Source organism: Colius striatus, chromosome 2 (genome assembly GCF_028858725.1).
Source record: "Colius striatus isolate bColStr4 chromosome 2, bColStr4.1.hap1, whole genome shotgun sequence".
Classification (NCBI taxonomy): domain Eukaryota; kingdom Metazoa; phylum Chordata; class Aves; order Coliiformes; family Coliidae; genus Colius; species Colius striatus.
The window spans coordinates 2,688,414-2,713,108 of NC_084760.1; the positions used below are offsets into that span (position 1 = coordinate 2,688,414).

At 35.7% G+C, this 24,695-nt stretch overlaps 1 protein-coding gene across 1 annotated transcript in view; it reads right to left on the reverse strand.

Annotated features, from left to right (window-relative positions):
* GRIK2 (glutamate ionotropic receptor kainate type subunit 2) overlaps window positions 1-24,695 on the reverse strand; it is a 421,372-nt gene that overhangs the window by 183,830 nt on the left and 212,847 nt on the right. Inside the window, exons 7-8 of the mRNA XM_061989233.1 lie at window positions 3,311-3,454; window positions 1,747-1,854 (exon numbers count right to left, since the gene is read on the reverse strand). Coding sequence (XP_061845217.1) covers window positions 1,747-1,854; window positions 3,311-3,454 — 252 coding nt within the window. The remainder of the gene's footprint in view (window positions 1-1,746; window positions 1,855-3,310; window positions 3,455-24,695) is intronic.

Sequence of the window (24,695 nt, forward strand, 5' to 3'; positions counted from 1 at the left end):
AAGTTTAATTATTCACTCTGGATTTAAGAAGAATAAGATTTGTATTCTTCCAGAATAATCAAGTTTTCTTCAAAACAAAACATTGCTTTGTCAGCATTGATACCTCTTTGCCAGTAAAAACAGCCAATATGTTCCAAATATTAACTGATTCAATCCAATGTGCTTACACCTTAAATTTCCTTGTCATAATCTCACATCACTACATCCTAGAGAAACTACTCTGCTTTGCCCACATATATCTTTGAACCTGTGTAGCAGTCTTCAGCATTCTTTGGTATATTTTCCTAACTCCTAAACTTTTCTAATACACAGTGACTAACTTTTCCTTCTCTTTCCAAAGACTGTCATTACACTTTGGTAAAAAACTAGTATTACCACATCTGTTTATCTCATAGGCAAAATGAGCCATGAAGGCATTAAGCTCAAGTACATGCTAGTTTTTAAACACACCTATCCTTTTACAGCTATTTCTGTTGTTCCCTTAGGTATCTTTTATTATTACTGTTTCCCAAGTTCCTGTTTTCTATTATGTGTTTTAGAGAACTGTATTTCCTCAATTTTATTTCCTTCCCATTTTCTAGTCTCTGTTGATCTTTTGGATTTACATATTTTCAGTTGAGTACATCTATTATATTAACATTGATATATATTATTTTTATAGATATATTAATACATAATAGAATATAATCCAGAAATCCTATGTTGCTTGTTGGTTCTCAAATGCCACCAACATCCTTAAAGCTATCCTTAATTACAGATTCCTTTCCTTTTTTTTCCTCACTTACATGAAACTCTTCAGCCACTACTCACTTATTTAGCTCTTCCCATGTCATCAGCTCTTCTATTTCACTTCCCAGTAAAAAAGACAGGGTGCATTGCACCTGTTATATTAATAAACAAATACATTTGCTTTTCAAATCTAATTACTACTTTATACCCTTTTTTTCCCCCTCCCCATAGCTCCCTTCAGTTGTCTGCTGACAACAATAGGAGACACTTCAGTTTCCTGCATTGCCTCTCCATGGCAGAGTAGCTGAAGATAACTAAATGACATGATTTCACCTCACCATTGTGTTATGTAGGCAGGTCAAATATCTGTATGTGCTTCCTAAGGCCTTTAGTTCAAATATGGACAATGCACAGAAAAGGCATTAATAAATCCTTTGGTTTTTCACTATATCTCTATACAATAATAAATCCTGTCAGAATAGAGACAAACCTATCAGATGATCACCTGTTCTTAATTTTTAGTACCAGTCACAGATAGAAACTTTGTATTCTAAGAAGAGAATCAAAGTTTCCTCTTAAAAGACAGAAAACTGCCAAAATGACACTATTCTATTTTGTTCTGTTTGAGGTAATTCTTCTTGAATTAGTAAGATCTAAAGAAAATACAAATACACCTACCCACAGTTTCATATATGGAGATAGGTAATGGGATCAGAGTTACAGCTAAAATTAAACTCAATATAGACTGAAGACAGCCTATTAATGCATGACTCCAAATCCAGCTATTCACTCTTCCCTAGTCCTCTTGAATCTAAGAATGTGATCAGAGACACATTGTGAAGAGACCACTAACTCTCACATGTCAAGATAACAGCTTCTACCAGAAGGCTTTGAAACCACATATCAGGTTAAGAGCATGTATATTATGTAACACATGAAATGATATTGAAATTGGTACTACTTTTAGAGGGTGGGTTTTGGCTTTGTTTCCCATCACCTTGGAGGTAAACAACTTACCTTTTCAAGACCTTCTTCCTTGAGGCTGATGACATCTAAATCAAAATCTGTCCTTAAGCCATTGGTTTTGTTGAAAGTTATCCTGCCCGTGAGGCCTTCCCAGTGGGCCTATGGAAAAAGACAAAACAATTCCATTAGTATCTACCTCTTCCCTTTTCTTTTTCCCCCAAAAAGAATACATTTTACTTCTGACAAAATGGCAACATTTCCATTCCTTCTATCGACATAATTCACCTCACGGTTGATCGGTTTTTCGCAACAGTTTGTGTTCCCTTTTTGCTGATTAAGCCAATCCTTCTTCAGTCTTCACAGACTATTTTTAAATCACGTTAGCCAGTAGACACTTCTTATTAAACAAGATAAAAGGCTGAGTTTTTTTGATTCCTCCATCATTCATTTCACCTTTTGTTTACCCATAACCACCCCCATTGCCCTGAAGCCTCAATCTCTTTCATTAATGCTGGATTTCATTCTTCTGTCAGGACATTTCCTTCAAATAAAGGCTTACTTTTGGAAGATGCTGAGTCCCCTGAATACACACTGATACAGCAAAAATTGAGGTTACTGAGCCAGGCTTCCAGAGCCGATTCTTTACTTTTAATAAAGTACAATATCCTGATTTTTTGTAACTTAAAAGTCTAGCTAGTTCTAGAAGTATTTTAAAGTCAATGAGGGAATGTGGAAAACAAAGTGATAATCCCAAAAGGAAACAATGTTAAAACCAGAACTACATTGTATTGCAAATAATTTTCTTTATAATAGCATTTTGCGTATTTAAAATGAGAAATCATGTATTACAAGTGAGTTACAGTGCAAGAGACTTGAATACTCCATAGTGTTCACCCTTAGCACCTTAAATCTCCTAGCTTTACTTTGAATCACTATCATCAGTAAGTAAATAGCATGCTAGGAGAACAAGTCCATGTATATTAATTCACCAAGGGAAAAAAAATTAAAATCAAGAGTGAACCTCATTCTTGGCCCCTTTGAACTTATGCCAATAATTAGTTGATTAATTTTTTCATAGTCAGTCTATGGTTTGAGGTCTCAAGCATTTGACCTTTTAACACACCACAGATGTTCCACAAACAGAGCTTCCCTTGATCCCCATCCTCCATCTTACCCATACTTATCTGCAATGGAAAGTTTTATTTAGAGTGCAGTTATTTCATCCATTTACACTTCTTTATTCCATAGAGTCATAGAATGGTAGGGTTGGAAGGGATCTTTAGAGATCATCCAGTCCAACTTCCCTGTAGAAGCAGGTCCCACCTAGATCAGGTCGCATAGGAACGTGTCTAGGTGGGTCTTGAAGACCTCCAAGGAAGGAGCCTCCACACCTTCCCTGGGCAGCCTATCTCACCTAATACTTGAGTAAAACTTGCTTTTAAATAATAATACTGCCTTGCCTGCTAAACTCTGTATACAACAAGCTGAGAGATTCCCACCTACTGTAAAAAAATAAGACAAAAGAAAAGCAGAGTACGAGTAGAATGGAAACAAAAGAAACTACGAGGTGGGACAAAGGAAGGCAAAGAAGTGGGAGACTTTATAAGCAACTTACCTCCTTAATGAGACTCATAAAGCGGGTCCCAAAGCGCCAGGGCTTGTGGCGATTACACTGTAGGGAACTGACAGTCATCTGTGGGAACTGCTGGACAGCCACCGACACCACGTGAACCGCGTCGTACATCAGCGCCGCGTCCGTCTGAAATCACAAGTCAGTTAGAACGGTGAACACAAAACACAAACATACGACGGCCCAGCTGGGAGAGAAGGAAAATAAAGATTAGCATTGCACATTATGCTTATTAATATAGAGAAAACGATCTGGTTGCTCGTGTAACACCGTAAAACACAGGCTCACTGCCAACATCAGCAAGGCAGCAAAATCTCAGCTATGAAGGCAAGTGCACAACCTATGGAAATAATGATTTCCTGTTTTGAAATGACAGACCAGATACAGTCTCAAAGGTACTCAATTGATTCATTAATAACTGGTTATTAAATCCCTAGGACAGCTCCAACCAGTATCTTCTGTAAGTCGGAGGCAAATTAGAATCGCATTCAAATGTACATTCACTTTAATGGTTTTCATGTCCCATCCTATACAAACAGACTCTTTAGTGGTCTATGATAACTAGCATTGTATTAGCAAAAGACACAGCCTCTCAGTACACACTGTCACGATGTACAAGAAACTGATGTCTCTCTCCTGTTCTGTTCGATAAACAGAGGCAAGCCTTGGAACCAAAAGCAAGAGGTCCTTAGATTCAGCTAGTGGAAATGAATGCCATGCCATCTGCTCAGCATACCTTAGAGAAAAAGGACCTATTTCCCCTTCTCATTCACATAATTAGTGAGCTGTGAAATTAGTTCTTTAATGGATAGGAAACCTGGAGATTATTGCACTTGTCACAATACAATACAATGCAATACAAAATGAGCTTATATAGTGCCTTTCATGCAAATGCATCCCAAAGCTCTTTACAATAAAACTAAACATAAAAATGCAAAAATGTTCTACCATTATAGCCCATAAGCTACTGTTAAGGAGGAAAATATAGGTTTCCATTTAAATGGCTCTCCCAAGGAGAGATTTCAAAATTCAAACAGAAATAAATCCCAATTTTACACTAGTCAGCATAATAGGTTTCAACGATTTCAGACACCAAATACTTTATGCAGGGGCTCCAAATCAGTCAGAAAATATTTTTTGCTGCCAAATTGTTCATTATATTCAAGGCATTAAAATGCTTTTAAGGCAGGCTGATATTTGACAAGGAGGCAGCAAAACAGCAAAAAAAAAAGTTGGAATTGACACGCTGAGTAAGCATCACACAAAGCTTAATATTTCAGAAGCAGCACTTGGCAGTACTTGGAGTCTAGACAACAGTTTCTTAAGTACACCACAGAATAAGCACAACACGTTTATCTGGCTCAGAAATGCAAAGGGGTTTTTTTTATCAGCTTCACTTTAAAAACTCTGGTACTTGCACCAGCGAAGGAACATTAAAATTACCATGAGATTTTAGCAAAAACAGGCCACAAAGAAGCAACCAGAAGCTCAAAACCAGCACTAACTGATTAATTACATAGAAATTTGAACACAGAACTGATAAAGACTCATCAGCGGGAATCAAATGGACATTGTGCCAGATGTAGAGTAACATGGTTTTCTGTTAAATTGTACAAGCCACTGAGCTGGAAATCAATGGCAAGACAGTCAGCTTCAGTGGAAGCATTAAAAAAGTCATTGCAGTTTTAGAAGTAATTAAAATTCTGATAGTGTTCTTAATATTTGATGGATATTGGAAATGCATCTAAATCAGATTACACTTCTTTCAAGTGCATAAAACATAAGCTATTTGACCCTATTTGACTTTTAGGTGCTGCAAGATAAAGCCCTTATTTACAGAGGATGAGGTGCCACTATCTATCTTGTATAGGAAGACTGAAGTTAAATGTAGGCTTAACTGTTTATACTAAATAGAACCATATACTCAAAAACATATTGTTTTAATGATTTCATATTGCAATCATCTCACTGGGTGAAATCATTGATTTTACCACAAGAGAAATAGACAACACAGAACTCTGGAAAAGAGATGTACACTTAAACTTGCAGGTTGTGCTCTACTCTTTACTGGTTATTTCAGTTTTCCTCTGAGAGACAGTAGGAACTGATAGCTGTTGGCCTAGCTCTCCACTATTCATTAAGCTTGCTAAGCTTTATGCCTTTTATCTTGCTTTCTCTTCCTTAATTCATACATTCACAACTTTGTGGCAAGGGAAGTACTGCAGGTTTCAGGAAGAGACTCTTTGGGGACCAGGGAGGAAACCTCTGTGATTCTTTGTTCTATATAAATGGAGATTAGCATCCCACAGGGAAGAAGAGGCAGAAACTTCAGGAGGAGCAAAGGTACTTGGATTTCAGACACAAACCTATTAAAATGTTTCTGTTTACTGAAGCACACCCAATACAGGAAAATCATCTTGGTGAAAAAATAGATTGGTACTGGTTTGGTTTAGTTAAATTTCACTAATCTTTTAAAAAACGTGTTGCATTTCAGAAATACATCTTGGTAGTTTCTGAGCCATGTGTTGTGGGCTCTTGTTTTCACACTCCTACTTAGCCATTCGTTTGGACTTGCTTGGATATGGGTGAACTCATTGAAAATACTGGTCATGATACTGTAATTTGTATAAGTAGAAAAGAAAGAAAGAACTTCAACTGCAGAAGCTACCATTTATATTTTTTTTCATCAAATTGAAATAGAAGATGATTGAGTTAGGTGAGAAAGATGCCAGGTGACAGGTGTCTCTGAACATACATCTGGTTTTGAGTTACCTCTATCAACCAATGAGAAAGCTTTTAGCACTCAGAAGGAACAGCTTAATCAGACGTGTAATTTCAGTCACAATATATCTCAAACAGAGAGAAAGTACCAACCTGAGTTTGATTTTTTCCCAGACTCAGTTGGATACTACACATTTCTTCTCAATATCATTCTGTCATTCCTTTACCTCCTGTCTTACTGTAGGTCTTGTGTTTGCTTCTATTTTTCAGATATATTTCTTTGCAATCACTTTTGAGTCTTGCTATACACTAACAAATTGCTTGCAAGTACTCTGATCTCACTGTGAGAGGTCTCTGGTGGAGCTAGGCTCAGCATAAAGAAGGTAGAAAAAGAGTCCTCTCTATTACTAGAGAAAGAGTCAATTATTTCTCTCTGGGCCTCTGCAAAGTAAAAAATGGTCTTTTTCTTCACCTTCCCCAACATCACTCAAAAATGTCAAAGGTATATGGTAAGTTCTAGTAGGTATAACTCTGTGATTTTTGTTATATACTTGTTTGTCCTAGTTAATCTGTATTTTAGGGGTTGGGGGAGGGGGGGTGGAACTTGGAGCTGGAGTGGAAAGATGTTAGGCTAGTGGTTTTTAACCTATATAGGCAAAGCTGATACAAAGGAAACCCACAATAACACGAGTCTTTGACAAACAGAAATCTTCCTCACATAACAGAACTGACAAACTGCTTCTTTGGCAAGTTTTTTTTTCCCCTTCTTATGTCTTAAAAAGGTATGATTTTAGTGGTCTTCATCAGAGTTGATATGTTAGACAAGAATCAGATGAAAATCTGAAACCAAATGGACTGTTTATGCACTGTAACTGCAACCTGATATCCAGACCTGCATCTTGAGACCTTCCAAAAAGAAGATGACAGAAAGGACTCAAACTCTGACACAGCTAAATTCCAAGCATGGCTAACAAAGCAGAGGAATCTTCACAACCATCTTCAGATTTACAGTCCATAAGAACTCACTGATGATGTTTGATACCTGTCTCAGGAGTTGTGCTAACTGCTTTTGGAATACCTGTGCTTAATTAACTATTAAGGCCTAAAAGAAATTACTGATTTGACATTCAATGACATCAAGTCATGACTTGTGAGTGCACATTATTTGCACAGCAATGTTCTTGTATGATGTTTTTGCAGTGCCTTTCATTTTCATTTCACCTCTGTCAAACTGTATGAGGATCTCATGTACCACTAAACCACACCTCTCTGATTCATGTAAATGCTCCAGGATTATCTTTAAATTGCAAAAATATGTGCTTTATTTTTATAAACCATGATTTTTATCAAGTTTAACATTAATTTAAGGTGAAGGTTTGCTAGGCTGATTCTGTTTCTTCAGGAGCTATATCAGAGACAGTAGACTTCTCAAACACATTTGAGCTGTCACTATAATTGTAGTCCTCTGTGATCTACAAATTTTATTAAAAATGCAACAGTTACACAGACATGATCTGGAAGAACTTTCAGTTACTCAAATACAGATCATTAAAAACAGCTTAAAAGCAGGAGAAAAACCTCAGGTTTTCAATTAAATGTTAAATTAAACTAATGTGATTGGTTTTCTCCTCAATTAAATTCATTACTAATGAAAATGTGTGAAGAAATACAGTCTTCTACTTAAAAGGTATTCTGTGAAATGCTTGAAAACACCAAGAAACTTCATATATTGACTGGCATATGAAAGAAATCAATGGAGAAATGAAGTCTGATATAGTTACTTTAGCATTTGATTCAGTGTGGCTCCCAGGCAAGGATAAGTTATTTACAATATTAGTACTTTGTTTTCCCTAGATAAAAATATTTGTGTACTTAACAAATCTGTGACACATAAGATCTCACATTTTCCCTCTTTGCCAGTTTTTTTCAGTCAGGGGGACATTTTTCATGGAAAATAAATCGAAGAAAAGGGCCAAAGCAAAGCTCACTAAACCTTTATTTCCTTAAATATATAAGGATTACTTTTTTGAGGATTAGATTACTTAACCATTTGCAAAATGCTTTTACGGTGAGTGTAAGATACTATTAAAGGTAACCTCTTTGCAAATATGCTGCATAATAGCTTAAATTGATCTGTGTTTTGTGTTTGAACTTGACTTTATTCAAGTCATGTCCAGTAAAAGCAAACTAATGTCTCTTTAACTATGAAAAAAAGGAACAGGAAAAAAAAATAGCAAGCTTTTATGTTTGTCAAAGATGGAATAAAACTTCCAGATTTGTGTCAGAATTAAACTCAGATGAAGCTCTTCTGTAACACAACTTGAAACTCTCTAGACAGTCTAAAAAGAGCAGATTTTCTGCAATGAAAATGTTAAATATTTGATTCACAAAAGATGTTGTCAAAATGTGTTTCTTCATCGAGGATAAAGAAAATGAGAAGGAAAATATAACTGTGTCATAGTCTATAATTCATTAGACAGGCTCTGTCGTATCACAATGTAGAGATCAGAACCTACATTTACCAGGCACTACCATGATTAGTATCAGGCTACAGATACTTAATAAATTGAATCTATTTAGATTGTTATGCAAAGACAAATCTTTTGGTAAGATTGTTTTTTAAAAGAAAACAAATACATTGGTTCTTTAACAAACAAAATATTCCATGAAAAAAAAAACCAAACCCTGAAGTAAGAAAATAATCTTTAAACGTGATATTCTGATTCTCTAGTCAGTTCAGAGTTAAACTGAATCGACTCGCTAAAAATTACAAGGGAGGACACGATACAGTTCACATGAAATACTGTATCACATGAGCCAAGCTTTTTCTATTAATTAGCAAAGTATGAATATGCTTTTCTAATTTGTTAGGTCTTATGCTATCTCTACCTGCATACTATCTGAATAAGTGGTACCACATTAAGCAGGATAGCTTGTATTTTTCATATGCAGCCCGTTATTCAAGATTATCTCTCTAGTCAGTGAAATTTTGTCCTTGTGAGATAAAGTCAACCAACATTTGAAAGGGCAAACTCTTCAAAGGATTTTGCATAGTTTCTGATGGTCACTAATCATAGAATCACAGAACTATTATGGTTGGAAAACACGTTGAAGATCATCGAGTCCTCATACTGCCACTAAACTAACCCATGTCCCTCAGCACCTCATCTATGTGTCTGTTGAAAATCTCCAGGGACGGTGACTCCACCACCTCCCTGGACATCCCTTTCCAATGCTTCATAACTCTCTCAGTGAAAATGTATTCTGAAAAATTTCATGCATTAATTACATTGAGGCTTAAATTCTTTCCAAGTGTGACATCCTTAGCTGCATCAAAATTGAAACGGAATGCAAATGCTCGTGAATGTACATCTGCATTTGTCTCCTAGGTGACCATGACAAAAGCATCCAGATAAATGCATGAAAGTGAAAGAACATTTTCCACTTTTCTCTTTTTTTAAGGAAAAAAAAAATGTTGAAAATGTATGAATCTGTTAAAAGCAACTCACATGGAGTTTTTCATCCATTCTACAACTTATCCCTTCCAACCCCTACCATTCTATGATATAATATCTTTTGTTACTGACTGTGTTGTCATTAGCTATGAGCCACAGTATCTTCTGAAATAAACCTAGTTCAGACTGACTATAGCCACTGGTTTAACAAAAGGTTAATGTCCTCATTTCATACTGCAATGGGATACTCTCACTTGTAGTTCCTGTCCTTGCAAGAGCTTAGAACATAATGAGAGTGTTATGAGTTAGGGCGTGTTCCAGAAGGAATTTTCCATTAGCCCTTATAATTTCTGATTTCTTTCTTACATAACAGTAATGCATTGGACAGAACACTGGATGTGAAGTCATGTTCTTACCAGTTGAGAAAAAAAAATCAAATCAAGTCCCAACTATTTATAGTCAGCTTTATGAGAGACAGAGACAACACAGTGCAATTAAGAGAGTATTTCTTTGATCTAACAGCCTCAGCAAGCCGTGGATACTGGAGGTACAATGAACAGCACAATGTTGTCAAACCTCCTCCCTCCCCACCATTACTTTTTTATGGAGAAATGCACTGCAGAGTAAGGATTCAGAATGGTATATTTATTAATCTGAAAGCCTTCAAACCACTCATAATCAATCTCCTCAGCCTGCTAACCAATACTTCTCCTTTGATCATTGTTTATTTTTCTCTCAGTCACCCTTACTGGTTATTTTACACACAATATGTAACTATGAATTACAAAACTTTAAATGAATAGGATATTTCATAATCAAACAACACATTTCACCTTTTTTTGTTCTAACAAATGGCCCAACACCTGCCTTTCACTTTTTTCCCGTATTAGTCTTATTTTCTAGATAATTTCCATTGTAAACACAGTGAACTGAGACAGACCTCTGTGATGGATTTTTTTACCATTATTTATTTACTTCAAAGACTGATCTTATCACAGAGGCTGAGTCCTCTTCCTCTCTTTTAAACTATTCAGGAAAAATGGGTAAGATGTGAGAAAAATCCAACCACTCTCAGAAGGCAGGAAGGAGAGATCAGCAACAGTGAAGAAGAGGTCTCATTACCAGCTTTATTCCTTTCTTTAAAAGCTGTCCTATTTGACAGAAAATGACAAAATTGCCTTTAAAAATCACTAGATATGAACTGTAGAGAGTATAATAATGTCCATATAGAAATAAATTAATATTTACTTATAAAAATCTGTATTTTTTTAATTATAAATTCTACTGTTGATCAGTCAGAAAATTTGAAGAGGTAGATCTTGAATTAGGTAAGGACAATGTCATTTTAATCCACAAAACAAAATCAGTGGAAACATAAGAACTTTTTCCTCAAATTCTCCTATGGTGTGTTGCCAATGGTGCCAACATTACTTGAAGCTGGAATCACCACACATACTTGATCAGCTGCCTCTACTATAGGTAGTTTCAAATCTCCACTGCAAAATGTTTTTCCAAGAAGATTCAGACAGGAGATTAATACTGAAGAAAGTAATTTTAATTTTTCAGGTCTAATATTAGTTAAGAGTGGTCAGATAAGAAGATGAAGAGAAAGTTCCTAACCATTTGTGGGCTTTATGGTGTATTTTAATCCTTATATCTGAAATATTTTCCCCTTTTCAGAAACAATTTCTCAGAAACAGCACCAAGAGAACTACAAAACTCCATGGATCTACTGTTATTTTATTTGTGGCAGTTAAGACTTTATGGTTAATGGGACAGACACACACTCCATTGCTTCCAGGCAGTGTTTGAAATGGAAATTCTAAACTTTTGTATTTTTTTCTATGTTTTAGATGTATAAAAAGAGAATTTTCTATAATAAGTTGTTATAAAAATAAAGAATGATCATATTTAGGAATGTCTACAGGGTTTCAGTCATATGCATAATAAAAGATTAAACAAGTTGTATTTGCCATAAGGATGAAGTAGCAGTTTAGATTAATAGAAGAATAAAAGGATTTGTATTTAATCACATAGAATGGTAGGGTTGGAAGGGATCTTTAGAGATCATCTAGTCCAGTTCCCCTGCAGAAGCAACCTAGATCAGGTTGCATAACAACATATATATCAAAACACATGAAGTCTAAGCAACATTCCAAAGGAAATATTTGTATCAAAAGTATGTTCAATAATATGAACATTTAGAGATCACACAGCTATGCAGAAGACACAAGAATATCGTATCTTTCTCTGTACACACACTGCAGAATGATATCAATATAAATATAAAAATAGATTTAAGTTTATGCCTTTACTGCTTTATGCACTATGAAATGAAAGGGGTTTTGTCGTAGTTTTGCATTGCAGTAAGTTCATATATCTTACAGAATACTTGAAGAGGAGAAAGAAAGGTAAAGCATGGCATTTTCTACTCATTTGATAGCTGCAAAATACTTGTCCTCACTGAAAAATAAATCTTAAGTATAATATACATCTCCTCCCTTTGTTTTTAAGTTCTATACACTTATGAATGTAAAGCTTGATGAGGCTTACACTTCATATTGTAGTCTAGATTCAGGAGAAAAGGTCCTTTTACAGAGATTATCTGCAGGAGTTTAATTGCCCCAAGTCATTCCATATTAAGAAACAGTTCTCTCTAATGAATGTGACCCAAGACATAGTGTATTGAAATTCCATCTCTGTGTTGAAATCTGCAGTAAACCAATAAAGCAAAACTGCAGAGAGAAAAAGCTTTCCAAGTTAAGTAGAGCAGGTGTGTCTTATCTCTCCTTAAATATTTCCACCTGTACTGGAAAGCATAAAAGCAAATAAATGCTTTTATGTTACCTTCACCTAGCTCAGGTTAAGGATAATTTAAAGAACGTTCTCATGGGTATTCCATATCTCCATGGGATATGCATGCCATAAAAACTCATATTACAGTTTGAACACGATCAGGGCAGCAATAATGGGGAACAAATAAAGTCCTTTCAGCAACTCATAGTAACAGGGATATTAGTGTAACATTAAGATAGCTGTGGGCACAGCTGGACTCTGAGCAGTGTCCTCATGGACTTTTTCATACAAGGCTATGGGAATAAATATATTGAAAGAAATTAACTTCAGAAAACTTTGGGGGAGGGACCAGTTGAATCGTATGTTAGCACTTAGGCAAGATATAAGCAGGTGATACAAGTCAGCATACTCTTTCATAGGGATATAACAAGTGTCTGGGAGAATAATGCAAAATTAAGAATCATCTGACTAGCAGAAATATCAGAAAAGAGGTCAAAAGGATGTAATTTCTGTAGCCTATGAAATAAAAAACTGAGAATAGCCACTCAGGAGAACAGAAACCGGGTAAGATAGGAAAGCTAAAGAGGACAGAAAACCAAGCATGGATGCAAAATGACAAAACAAAACAAAAATAGGACCAATTTTATCTTACACACACAGAGAGGCTTAAGTTGTATTAGATTCAAAAGTCTTTAAATCATTAAAGACCACCAACAGAAGATATTTCAGTTAGATGGTTCCTGATGTCATCTAACTGAACATCACAAATTCTAGAGACCCAAAATATTACTACTACAAGCAGAAAGCTTTCTTACTCAAGGCAATTATAATGAATGAATGAAATTAGGAAGAAATGGCTTGCAAAACTAGTTCCTCCTCTCCTCAGGTAATAAAATCTATTGCCCCTGAAATCATTTCACTTAATTCTCACTTGCTAACACATCCCACAAAACCATTTTGCTGAGTGAGATTTAATAAATCTCTCAGTCTGGGATTAAATTTTACTGGTTTATGAACTGTTAAATTGCATTGTGTGCTTATTAAAGCTGGTGTTTTCTTACTTCTTGACACATTCCCAAGTTCACCCTTGGGTACAATTAAACAAACAGTAGAGATATTTCATTTCACCCCCCAAAAAATGTATTCCAACCAGGAACAAGATATAGGCATCAGCAGGCTATAAACAATGTTCATGTTACTTTTTTTAATATCACATGACTTGTTAGCACAAACTCATTTTTTTTCCAAGTATGTCAGTATTTTAGCTGAATGATCATCACATTAAGGCTCCTTAGATTTTCTTCTACCATTTAGTTTAGCCTCATGAATTTTAAACAGGATGTTTGTTTAGAGACGTATTTATGTGATTTTAAATAGAGATAATACAGATGCAAATTGTTTTCTCCATCAACAAACACTTGTTTTAACATCTAAATAAATTATTTATTTCTTGTATTATTGAAAAAGACAATAAACATTTTTTTTAATCAATAAAATAAAAATTGTCCAGGTATTTCTTTTTTAAAGTGTAATTTTGTCTTAAATGTAAAGAGAAAATAAGATTTTCCTCTTTTGCCTCAATGTCTCACTGTTTAATCTCAGAAAAATGGCCAAGTGGAACATGAGATCGTGTGGATAGCTACTTATTGCAGCTTGATTTTGACTTATTGGAGGAGAAATTTTTGGACAATTTCAATTTTTTTGCTGCAATTAACTGGGGTGATGTAGTTAGCAGGTGACTAACACAATTGTCTCTGAAATAAGAATAGCAGCAATTATTTCCCTCATCTGTTTGACCTTTGGTTCAGAATTTGAATTGCATTTTAGTAAACAAAATGTTAAAGATTTAGAATAAAACCTGAAGTGCATAGAAAAATTTTGAATTATGTTTTCTGACATCAACACCTCGTAATTCTTGTGGAGAAAAAACTTAAGTATGAGGGAAAATTTCACTTAAAAGAATAAGTGGAAAGAATCTGTAAATATTTAGATGTGCCTCTTTTTCTTCAGTGTTTCATAGAATCATAGATTGGAAGGAGCTGGAAGGGACCTTTGGAGATCATCCAGTCCAACCCCCCTGCAGAAGCAGGGTCACCTAGATCAGGTCACACAGGAACATGTCCAGGTGGGTCTTGAAGCCCTCCAAGGAAGGAGACTCTGCAACCCCTGTGGGCAGCCTGGGCCAGGGCTCCCTCACTGAAACACTGAATGAGTTTTTCCTTATTTTTAAGTGGAACTGTTTGTGTTCCAGCTTCATCCCATCACCCCTTGTCCTGTTGCTAGCTAAAATTGATTCGGTGCTAGCTAAATTTGATTAGACGACAATCTGGTTTCAAAGGCAGTTTCTCTATCAAAGGTTTCCTGTTCTGATGTCAGGTTTAGGCTGTGACTGGTTTCCTGAACTTTCTGATCAACTTTCATTGTCACTTATTTTTAAATCAATCACTTATTGCACAGGTTATCTGTCACTAGCCCCTACAAGTGTTCAGGGTGGTTTACTCCTTTCGAATCATAGAAAGAGGGAAAGGTTTCCACTACAAATTGTTCAGCTTATGTAGTCATCTATACTTATCTGGAATAAACACTGTTAAAGGTATGAAAAAAAAAGAAATAAAGGCAAAAATAATTAGTTCTAGAATGACTTTTGACATTTATTTTCTTATATTTTCTATTTTCCAGCTAATAAACCCCTGTAAATTACCAATCATACCATCAACTCTACTAATCCAAGAAGCAAATGACTTCCAGTGCACTGCTTGCAATAGTACATGACATCTGACTGCTTAAGTACTTGCAGAACTCTCCTTGCAGGATACAATTAGGAATGAGATGTTATGTTGTTAGGTTTCTATATGTCCTTAAAAATAGGTGTAATATTTTCAGCTGAAAGTTGTTCTGAAGTACATCCTCAACCTTTCTTCTGAACTGTAGGAGTTATGGTATGTGGTATAATACTTTTTGCAATAAAAAGCTCCAGCACATTCTTGTATAACTTAAAGACAGATAGCAAAAATCTAATTACCAGGAACAATGGGTCATCATTTGGTCTTTGGTAGTCTATTTCCTTTCATGTGTTCTGCTCAAAAAATCAATATGATTGTGATCACTGCAACACCATCAACCATACTTGTAAGAAAGAGCTGCTTGGTACTATTGTATTAGCTCAAAATTCAAGGCTTATCACATGACATGAAAAGTCCCTCTGCATGAACAATTCATAAGTAATTACAAAAAGATCCTACTCAGCATACACACTGAATGCCTTTGTGTCCACATGCAGCAAGAGAGTACAACTGATAACAGGAGTAAGAAGCATAGTTAGAATAATCCAGAGATTAAATGCAAATCTAATGAAGGATTGAGAAAAGCATCCTAAAGAATAAATCTCTACATATTTTGGTTTTGTATCCTGTAAGTTTCAGAATATTTGAGGAATTCAGATCTCTCACATCTTCAAACATTTAAATAAAATGCCAATAAATGTGTACTAACGACTTTGAAAAGCAGAGACAAAGCAGTTCTCAGACTTCACAATAAAGTGCCTTCTTCTGCTTTCACCAAGCTCCATTTACATTTCGCTCTCCTTAGAATGAAGTAACGACACAGAACTTAATATCCTCAGCAAAACACGATTACACGGGCAGCCTGACAAAATTCATGTTTACATGTGAAAACAAATTGTTAAGCACTGTAAAATGTAACGAGCCCTTTAAATAGTGTATATTTGTTTCAAAAGAGAACTTTGTTTTATGTCAGCCTTCTATAATTCCTGTCTAAACTTGTGTCCTATGGCTCTGTTTTAAATTAGCTTTTAGCTTTTAGATTAAGATCTCCTTAAGTAGAATCCAAAAGAACAGGTATAAAAGAGATCACTGCTTTGTGCTTTAGGAAATCAGCATTTTGTTTAGATTTCAGAAGTAGTAAATTTTATCTTGGGTTTTGCTAGGGTTTTTTGTGGGTTGTTTTTAGTTGTAGTTTTGGAAGTACACCCATTTTTAGATCCTTCATTGTTTTTTTTTTTCATCTTTGGATAATTTTTAATCAGCTTGAATGTTATATGTAGATCATAGTCCAGACAGATTACCAAAAAGTAAAGTCACTTTGTAACATTACATTTTCTTTCCTTAGCATTTGTGTCTACAATAACTGCATTTCACTGCTTTTTTTTTACAATTAAATTCTCCATTATTTAATGTTTGCTTTCAGAATAAACTTTTTATCACATTATGATACTAGTTCTAATAATTGTATTCTTATAAATCATTGACTCCAGACACATCTGAGTAGATACTGACAAAAATACATTCAGATATGGTTGTACTAGACAGATCTTCTTTTGATTAAAATCTCATGTCAGAAGGTTGGGACATCCCTTTCTTCTATAGTAGCTAGCAACAGGACAAGGGGTGATGGGATGAAGCTGGAACACAAAACATTCCACTTAAATATAAGGACAAAGTGTTTCAGTGTTTCAGTGAGGGAGCCCTGGCCCAGGCTGCCCAGGGAGGGTGTGGAGGCTCCTTCCTTGGAGGGCTTCAAGACCCACCTGAACATGTTCTTATGCAACCTGATCTAGGTGACCCTGTTTCTGCAGGGGGGTTGGACTGGATGATCTCTAAAGGTCCCTTCCAACCCCTCCCTTTCTGCGATTCTATGAAATCTATTTACACTAAGTCAATTTATTCAGTGATTAAAAAGATGTGTTTTAATTTGTCATATAACCTTTCCAGGTTTTTCTGAAAATGCCTTCATAAAAGCAGCCATCTTAAATCATTATTCTAATATATTAGCCTAGAAAAAAATTACCTAATGTAAGTACTACTTCAAATTGTGATGTTTCAGAAAAAGCTAAGTAACTGTCAAAGGGTAACCTCAATGGGTAATACCAACAGTACCTTGATGCAAGCTTTAGGAACTTCAAAATCCTTAAATAGCGAAACACACAAGTTCAAAGTATAAAAAAGAGTAAAGATAGACAAATAAACAAAATAAAGTTATTTGGGCATTCTGATGTGTAGAAAAATTTCAAAACTTAGAAGTCACCTCTAATAATTCAGTGTTAGAAGAAGTATAGGCTTACTAATCAAAACAGCTCAAAACAATTTTGCTGTCACGTTAGACACAGCTGCTGTCTTGCTGAATATGAGAACTAACCACAATCTTCATAGTGCTCAGATTTTTTTGGCTGTATATTTGAATTTTGGTATGTCCAATAAAATTTGTAGCAATATACAAAAATCTAAATTCACCCAGTGATCTATCCTGGAAATTTTGGAACTCTCTCTCTCTCTCTAAACATAGTTCACTTTCAAAAGGATATTTATATCATAAAGCCAACTGATAGTATATAATTATCACAATTACTAAACCAAAAATAGGAACTGAATCTGAATATACTTCCAGCTTTTTCAATACTCCATCAGGACTCCATCCGTCAGGATAAGAGTCAAATCTCTGCTCTAAATCCAAATCTACGTTTAAAAATAAAGATGTATCCAAGCTCAGGCAAAAGTTTTAACTTCTTCTTTTGCATATCTCACATTAATCTGATGAGGATATATTTTTCCTCAAGTATACAAATACTTCTTAACTAGGCTTTAGTAAGATTTAAATAGGTGATTTTCATACTGTTCACCTTATTTTTAGAGATGTTAATCACTTGTATTTCAGAAGATTCTCCATGTTTGAAATTGTAGTCTGTATAATGAAAAAAGAATGGAGAGGAGGAAGACCATAGAGGAAATACACGAATGCATTCTGCTTTAACCTCAGAACCACGAGGATTTCTAGTTCTCATATTCACACTCACAAACAGCTCTATTAGCCAAGTGGCCTTTGACAGATAAATTAGAAGGAAAATTAAATAGGTACAAATGTGATGAGCCTCATCATTTAATACAAGTCTTTACAATTTCTTTGCCATTTCCATAACACTTCTGAGAGTTCTAAGAGAAAACAGAAAGATTATTCACATAGTCCCTTTGCTACAAAGATTATACAAATACGAGTTTTCATCTGCATCTATAAGTAAATTCTTAGACCTTCAAAGAAAGTACAATCAAAAATTAGTGTTAATAATTAAAATCACACCATTTTCCCATTTGCTGCTCATTTCTGTGCATTTTTCACTCAGCTCATTTCTGTGCATTCTGATCCTGAAGTTTTTCTCAGTTTAGCTATCTTGGCAATACCCACTTGTACTAAGCCAATCTAATTTTCCCTTGCTTGTCTAAATTATCACAAAAAAAAGAACCATATTAATCAGATTGCACTGAAAAAAACAGTGTAGTTCTAGCAGAATCCCTTTTTATTACCTCTTAGATTCTTCTTCCAAAGACTGACAAATAGTACAATAAAAAGGGTTTTACCAAGAGACAACATCAAATAGAAAAGTAAATCTAATTATTTACCAAAGTTCATCTTTGGTTAGAGTTTATGAAGGTAGTTTTGTAATTTCCAGACTGCTCAGCTGATCCTCAACCCATTTCTCATCAACTAAAAAAAACTCCTTTAACCTGATTTCCTCTGGAGTCTGGGACTCCTGAGGATAGCAGCAGAGGCAGAGAAGGTATTCAGTAACTGCCTTCTCTTTATCCTCTGTCACCAAGGCAGTTGCCTCTTTCAACAGTGGGCCTACATTGCCTCTAGTGTTACTTTCATCACAAAGAAGTCCTTTTTTCCCTTGATCTCCCTTGCAAAGTATAACTCCAATAAGGCTTTAGCTTTCCTAGTTGCCTCCCTACAACCTCAGACGACGATCTTATATTCATCCCCAGTGGCCATCCCTTCCTTCCATGACTGTCCATAGACTGTCTAGTTCCACTTGAGTTTGCCCAACAGTTCCTTATTTAACCATGCGTATCTCTTTGATCCCTTCCTTGATTTCTTGCCCTATGGGATGCTCTCATGCTGAGCTTGGAAAAAGTGATCTTTCAACAGAGACCAACTATCTTGGGCCCCTTTACCTTCTAGTACCCTGTCACATAGTATGCCCCCTGGCAATTGCTTGAAAAGGTCAAAGTTGGTCCAGGGTTGTGATCCTGCTTGGTATTCTGTTCCTACTGCACAAGATGCTCTCTGTTACAAATAGTAGAGCATGTAGATATTTCTAGAGGAAAATATCTACCTAACAAATAAAACACTAAGGTGTGGTTTTTTTGGTAACACATGTAGATGTACATTTTTTGTTACAAAAAGAAGAAAATTCCTTACAAAATTGGTATTTACGACACAGAAAATGAAGTTACAGGATATAAACAGGATATAAACCCTCTTGTGCATACAAGTCTCAGTTTCTAAAACTAAAAACTGTGTTTTCTACAAGATCCCATAGGTACATGCTAATTCCAGAACATCTAGGATAGAGTAAGACAGACTTCCACTGGTATCAGGTACAGTAAAAAAAATGTCTAACTTATGAAGGCAAGATAAAAGTCATTCTTGACTTACACAGAATTCAAAGCTTCTACTTGAACATAGGAAGTGCTTGACTTTTTATTGGGAAAGGTTGCAAAAAACAAAAATAAATGTCTTAAGCTTAATATTTCTGCCCTACTTCTCTACCCAGAACTGGCTAATTAGACTTAGCTGAAATTTTCTCAATACATCTATCCTAAAAGAAGTACCTGTTTAGAAAATATTCACCTGAATGAATTTTTGTAAGTTTGACAAAACTCTAAAACTCTGAAAGAGGGCTGTATTTGGAAGCCTCTTATTCATACAAAACAGCACACCAATTCTGTTTCTAAAACTAAGGGGCAGTGATTATTGATCAACTGTGGGAAACTTACAGTAAAATATGTCTGTATGACCTCCAGAAATTAAAAAAAAACCCTCAAAATATAGTGCCATGAAATTAAAAAAATCATAGAATCATAGATAAAAATCATAGAATCATAGAATGGTAGGGTTGGAAGGGACCTTTAGAGCTCATCCAGTCCAACACCCCTGCAGAAGCAGGGTCACCTAGATCAGGTCACACAGGAACGTGTCCAGGTGGGTCTTGAAGCCCTCCAAGGAAGGAGCCTCCACACCCTCCCTGGGCAGCCTGGGCCAGAGCTCCCTCATCTCACATTGACAGAGTTTTTCCTTATGTTTAAATGGAACTTCTTGTGCTCCAGCTTCATCCCATCACCCCTTGTCTTGTCACTGTATACAACAGAGGAAAGGAATGCCCCATCCTCCTGACATAAAATCATAAAGGGACATATTTAACCTAGATGCCTAATGTTATAGTCCCAATGAAATTGAATGCTTTGCAAAGGATTTTAAACAACAGTAAATTCTATTAAGTTAACAATTCATCAACATATTTTCTTCATCCCTTATTTCTTAGACAATCTTTTATGCACAAGAAAAATGATATATATTCATAGAAAGAAAATGCTTTCTCCTGAAGTATTATTCCATGATGTTAACTTCTGACTTTGACCTATGATTCTGTGATGCAGGCAGCATACAAATGAGGTCTATAAGACAAGAGTTTCCTCATTTTAATGTGATGATCTTTTTCATCTCATTTTAACAAAACAGGGGAAGTCTGAGTAACCTAAAGATCAAAAGGTAGATGTTTCAATCTCTAAAACAATTTAGCATTTGATTTCATAGAATCATAGGATGGTGAGGTTGGAAGGGACCTTTAGAGATCATCCAGTCCAACTCCCCTGCAGAAGCAGGGTCACCTAGATCAGGTCACACAGGAACATGTCCAGGAGGGTCTTGAAGAACTCCAAGGAAGGAGCCTCCACAACTCCTCTGGGTAAAAACTCTTATTTATTAGTTAGGAATGGAACAAAAATAATTCAGCTATAAATAAATATCACAGGAAGTCTTTAAGTTCCAAAAAAGGTACATCTATTTACAGGTTCATCAGACAGGGACAGAAGAGATTTCTGTGGAGGTACTTGTGTGAGCCCTTTATTTTGAAAGATCTGAGAACCATTCCACCTACATCATGTAGTAACTGGAGAATCTCACCTCATAGAGCTCTAGCTCACCAAAAACACTGACACAGGAACAGTTAAGTTTGATGCCAGTGCAGCAGAACAGAATTGTCAACTTAAAAGTAGGAAGCACTTGTTAAGCACCTCTTGATTCTCATCACTTCTTGCTATGTTTTGCAAAGAACCACTTACTTCCTCGATGACGTGGAAACAGTTTCCTCCAGTGAATGTCTTTCCACAAATAAGCTGATGTGTAGGAGTCTGCTTCCATAAACATTTGGACAAATTAATACAATTCAAAGGCAAATGCTTTCAACAGGCTTCTTTGGTATTTTAAACAAGCATTAAGGCTACATTTTTTACTTCTTGTTCTGAGTCTGGCATTTGCTATATCTATTTTTGGTTTAGTCTGTCACTGAGACAAAAACACTTGTCCACTCACTTTCATTATGATTTGTTCTCAAAACATTTTTTTTCAGACCCTGTTTCTCTGAAAGGTCTGTCACAGATTACAGTTTCAATCAGCAGCAAGCTTTTGAAGCAATTCTCCTTATTGTTCCTACATCCTGATGTTTTGATTTGCATCACGGAGCTGTCTCACAGTGCATGAACCAGGCTCTTTGAAGATAAAATCCACTAAGAGATGTGTTCTAGGGTTGTCTTTTTTGTGCTCTGGCTGCTATTTCATTTTGTCCAAAGGAACAATCCTGTAGAAAAACAGCTGAAAACGGAATACTGTGAAATAATAGTAGGGTTTTGGCACCAGCAGCTTTGTTTTATGGGGCTGCCTGCATTGAGCCTCTTCACTTGCTATTGGAGCCATATTGGAGCTAACTTAGAGAAAATCTGGTGCCATTTTCAATCATTATTATTGTCATCTGTTTCATTATTGCTCTGCATGTCTTAACCTTCACTTCATCTCTAATTCTAAGGTGCAATTCCTGATCCTGATTACTCAAAGAAAATAAAAATCCACCTCTGAATTGAAACAATCAAAACCTTTCTGTCCTGAAAAGGTGGCAACTACTGTTTCTGAAGGATGAGGAACTGAACAGCCGTAAATGACGAATTTTCAGCTATACAGATATGAAGAAGAATGGAGAAACATGTATATGCCATTTATTTATGGTAGATAATAGCTTTTTATAGTGGTCAATAGAGGATTGGGTTAAAAACCATTTGTCAGACTGCACACATGCACACCAATTGGAGATGAGAATGGTTGCCTTTGGCTCTAACTGTTAAGAAACAGTTATCAATCTTCATCTAAGTCTGGAAGGAGCTGCTCTTGGAGAGCAATCGATATTGCATTTGCCACAATAGCTCATTTAATTATTTTCATCCTAAATATCCTGTCAGCAGGGGTAAAGTCTTCCTGATTTTAATTAATTTTGAGATCATTGATTCTTTGCCTTTTTCCTTTCCTGTGGTTGCACATGCAGACACAAAGGCACAGACACCCACTTTTAGCCTGCAGGCTATGTAAGATGTATGACAAGTCCTTGGTGAAAACCCTGCATACTGAAGTATACCTAGATGACATGCAGCTTTACTTTTAAATCTTTAACCATCAACTGCTGCAAATGAGCCCCTGGCAACTAAACATAGTTGGGCAAAACTGTAAATTGAAAACCGTGTTTGCTGAATAGCTTTCAATTAGATTCCTTAAATCAATAGGCAGAAGGATGTCACAGCCACAAGCCTGTGATAAGTTACCAGAGAAAGACAGAAAATAGCAGTCAGAGAACCAAAAAAAGCAGTGGAAATCATGAACTTATATTACATTTTATAAATAAATACAAATCTTGGTTTGATGAACATCATTAACACCCAAAATGAAAATGCATTAGGCTCCAGAGTGCTCTGTGTCTGTTAAATCCTAGAAAGAAGCAAGACACAAATGCAAATCTTTCAAGAAGGAGCCTTAAAAATGGTAAGAGAGAAGGTCTTAATATAACTGTAAGAGAAAATGTTTAGTTTATATACCTTAAGAGAATGGTGCATCTTATATGTGAAAAACCTTGCTTCCTGCTCTGGGAGCAAGCCTTTAATGCTATCCATCCCTACATTGTAAACTGGTGAGCTGACTACTCTCAATGTCCCCACCAAGAGCCTGGGATTCAGGAAATGGAACTTAGACACAAATTCAGTTTTTGTTTTAGAAAAACATTAGTGTTTCTATCTAAAAAAAGATAAGGAGGTAAAAAAAGAGAAGTGGTTGTTTTGAACCAAAAGAAAATGCAATTGCTACTTGTTCTGTGGATAAATCCACCTCTGTTAAGCATACTTCCATGTGAGAAAAGTTAAACATTTAGCTTAATTTCAGAAAGAAGTGCAGTCAGTTACTCTTTCTTCACAAAGTAAACAAAACAAGCTTTTTCAGTTTGTTAAAGTGTAAACAAAACTATCAGGTTGGAATACTGATAAAATACCATCACTGGATTCTTCTTGGATAAACTCTACCTGCCCAACTAGTTATGCTTTACAATTCTGAGAAAGCCACCATCTCTGCCACAATCCACTAAGCACTGTACAGGATTAAAACAACAGAAAGCATTTAGAAAGCAGACTTTTGCTTGGAAAAATAAAAGGTGGGAAAAACAAATCCAGGAGGGAGTTCTGTACTTCAGAGACAAATGCAATTCCTCTCACAGTTGTTCCTCAGGGAAATAAACAGGAGCAGCAAGGCCAAGTCAAGAGAGCCCTCTGAGACCCAAAGCAAGATTGTAAAGTACTCTGTCACACACTCACATTCCTCTGGAAGCTGTTATCTTGCACAAACAAATTCAGCTTGCTAAGACTGCCAGTGGTGCACTGCTCTTTTTTTCTTAAAGGATTAACATTAGGCAAAAACTATGAAGTGAAAGTGTTTTTTAAGAGGCAATCTGAGAGACTATACAATCACTGGTGCTAAAGAAGGGAGTATATGCTGAGATTTCATGTGTGTGACTAGCACATGAGATCTGCTGAGAGGCTGTTTTTTCACAGTTTAATGTTCTTATAAAACAGGAAAAGAAAACTGAAACACCAAAATATTCTTAGAAAGCAGTAAATATATGTAAAAACCTCTCAAGATACAGATTGCTGAAAACTTCAGACTGGTATTTGGATGTGTACAATATACATTTGGCTTTGTGTATTAGCATTTCCAAAATACACTGCCTTTTAACCCATTTGATCCTGATGATCTGTAGCTTTACAGAAATAAAACAAACATGATTCATCACACATACACACACAAAGAGTCTTAAGAAATATCAGCCAGCTAAAAACTACCAGGAAAGCCAGGAATTTACAGTGATTCATCTGATTATCCTGAGTTTAGAGGGAGCTTAGACACATAACTCTAATCTGACAATAAGACTTTCTTGATAAAATTCAAACCCTTCAAACATTAAAACCTAAGTTCTGTATGGAAACCACATGCAAATAGCTTCAATACCAATCACATTTCAT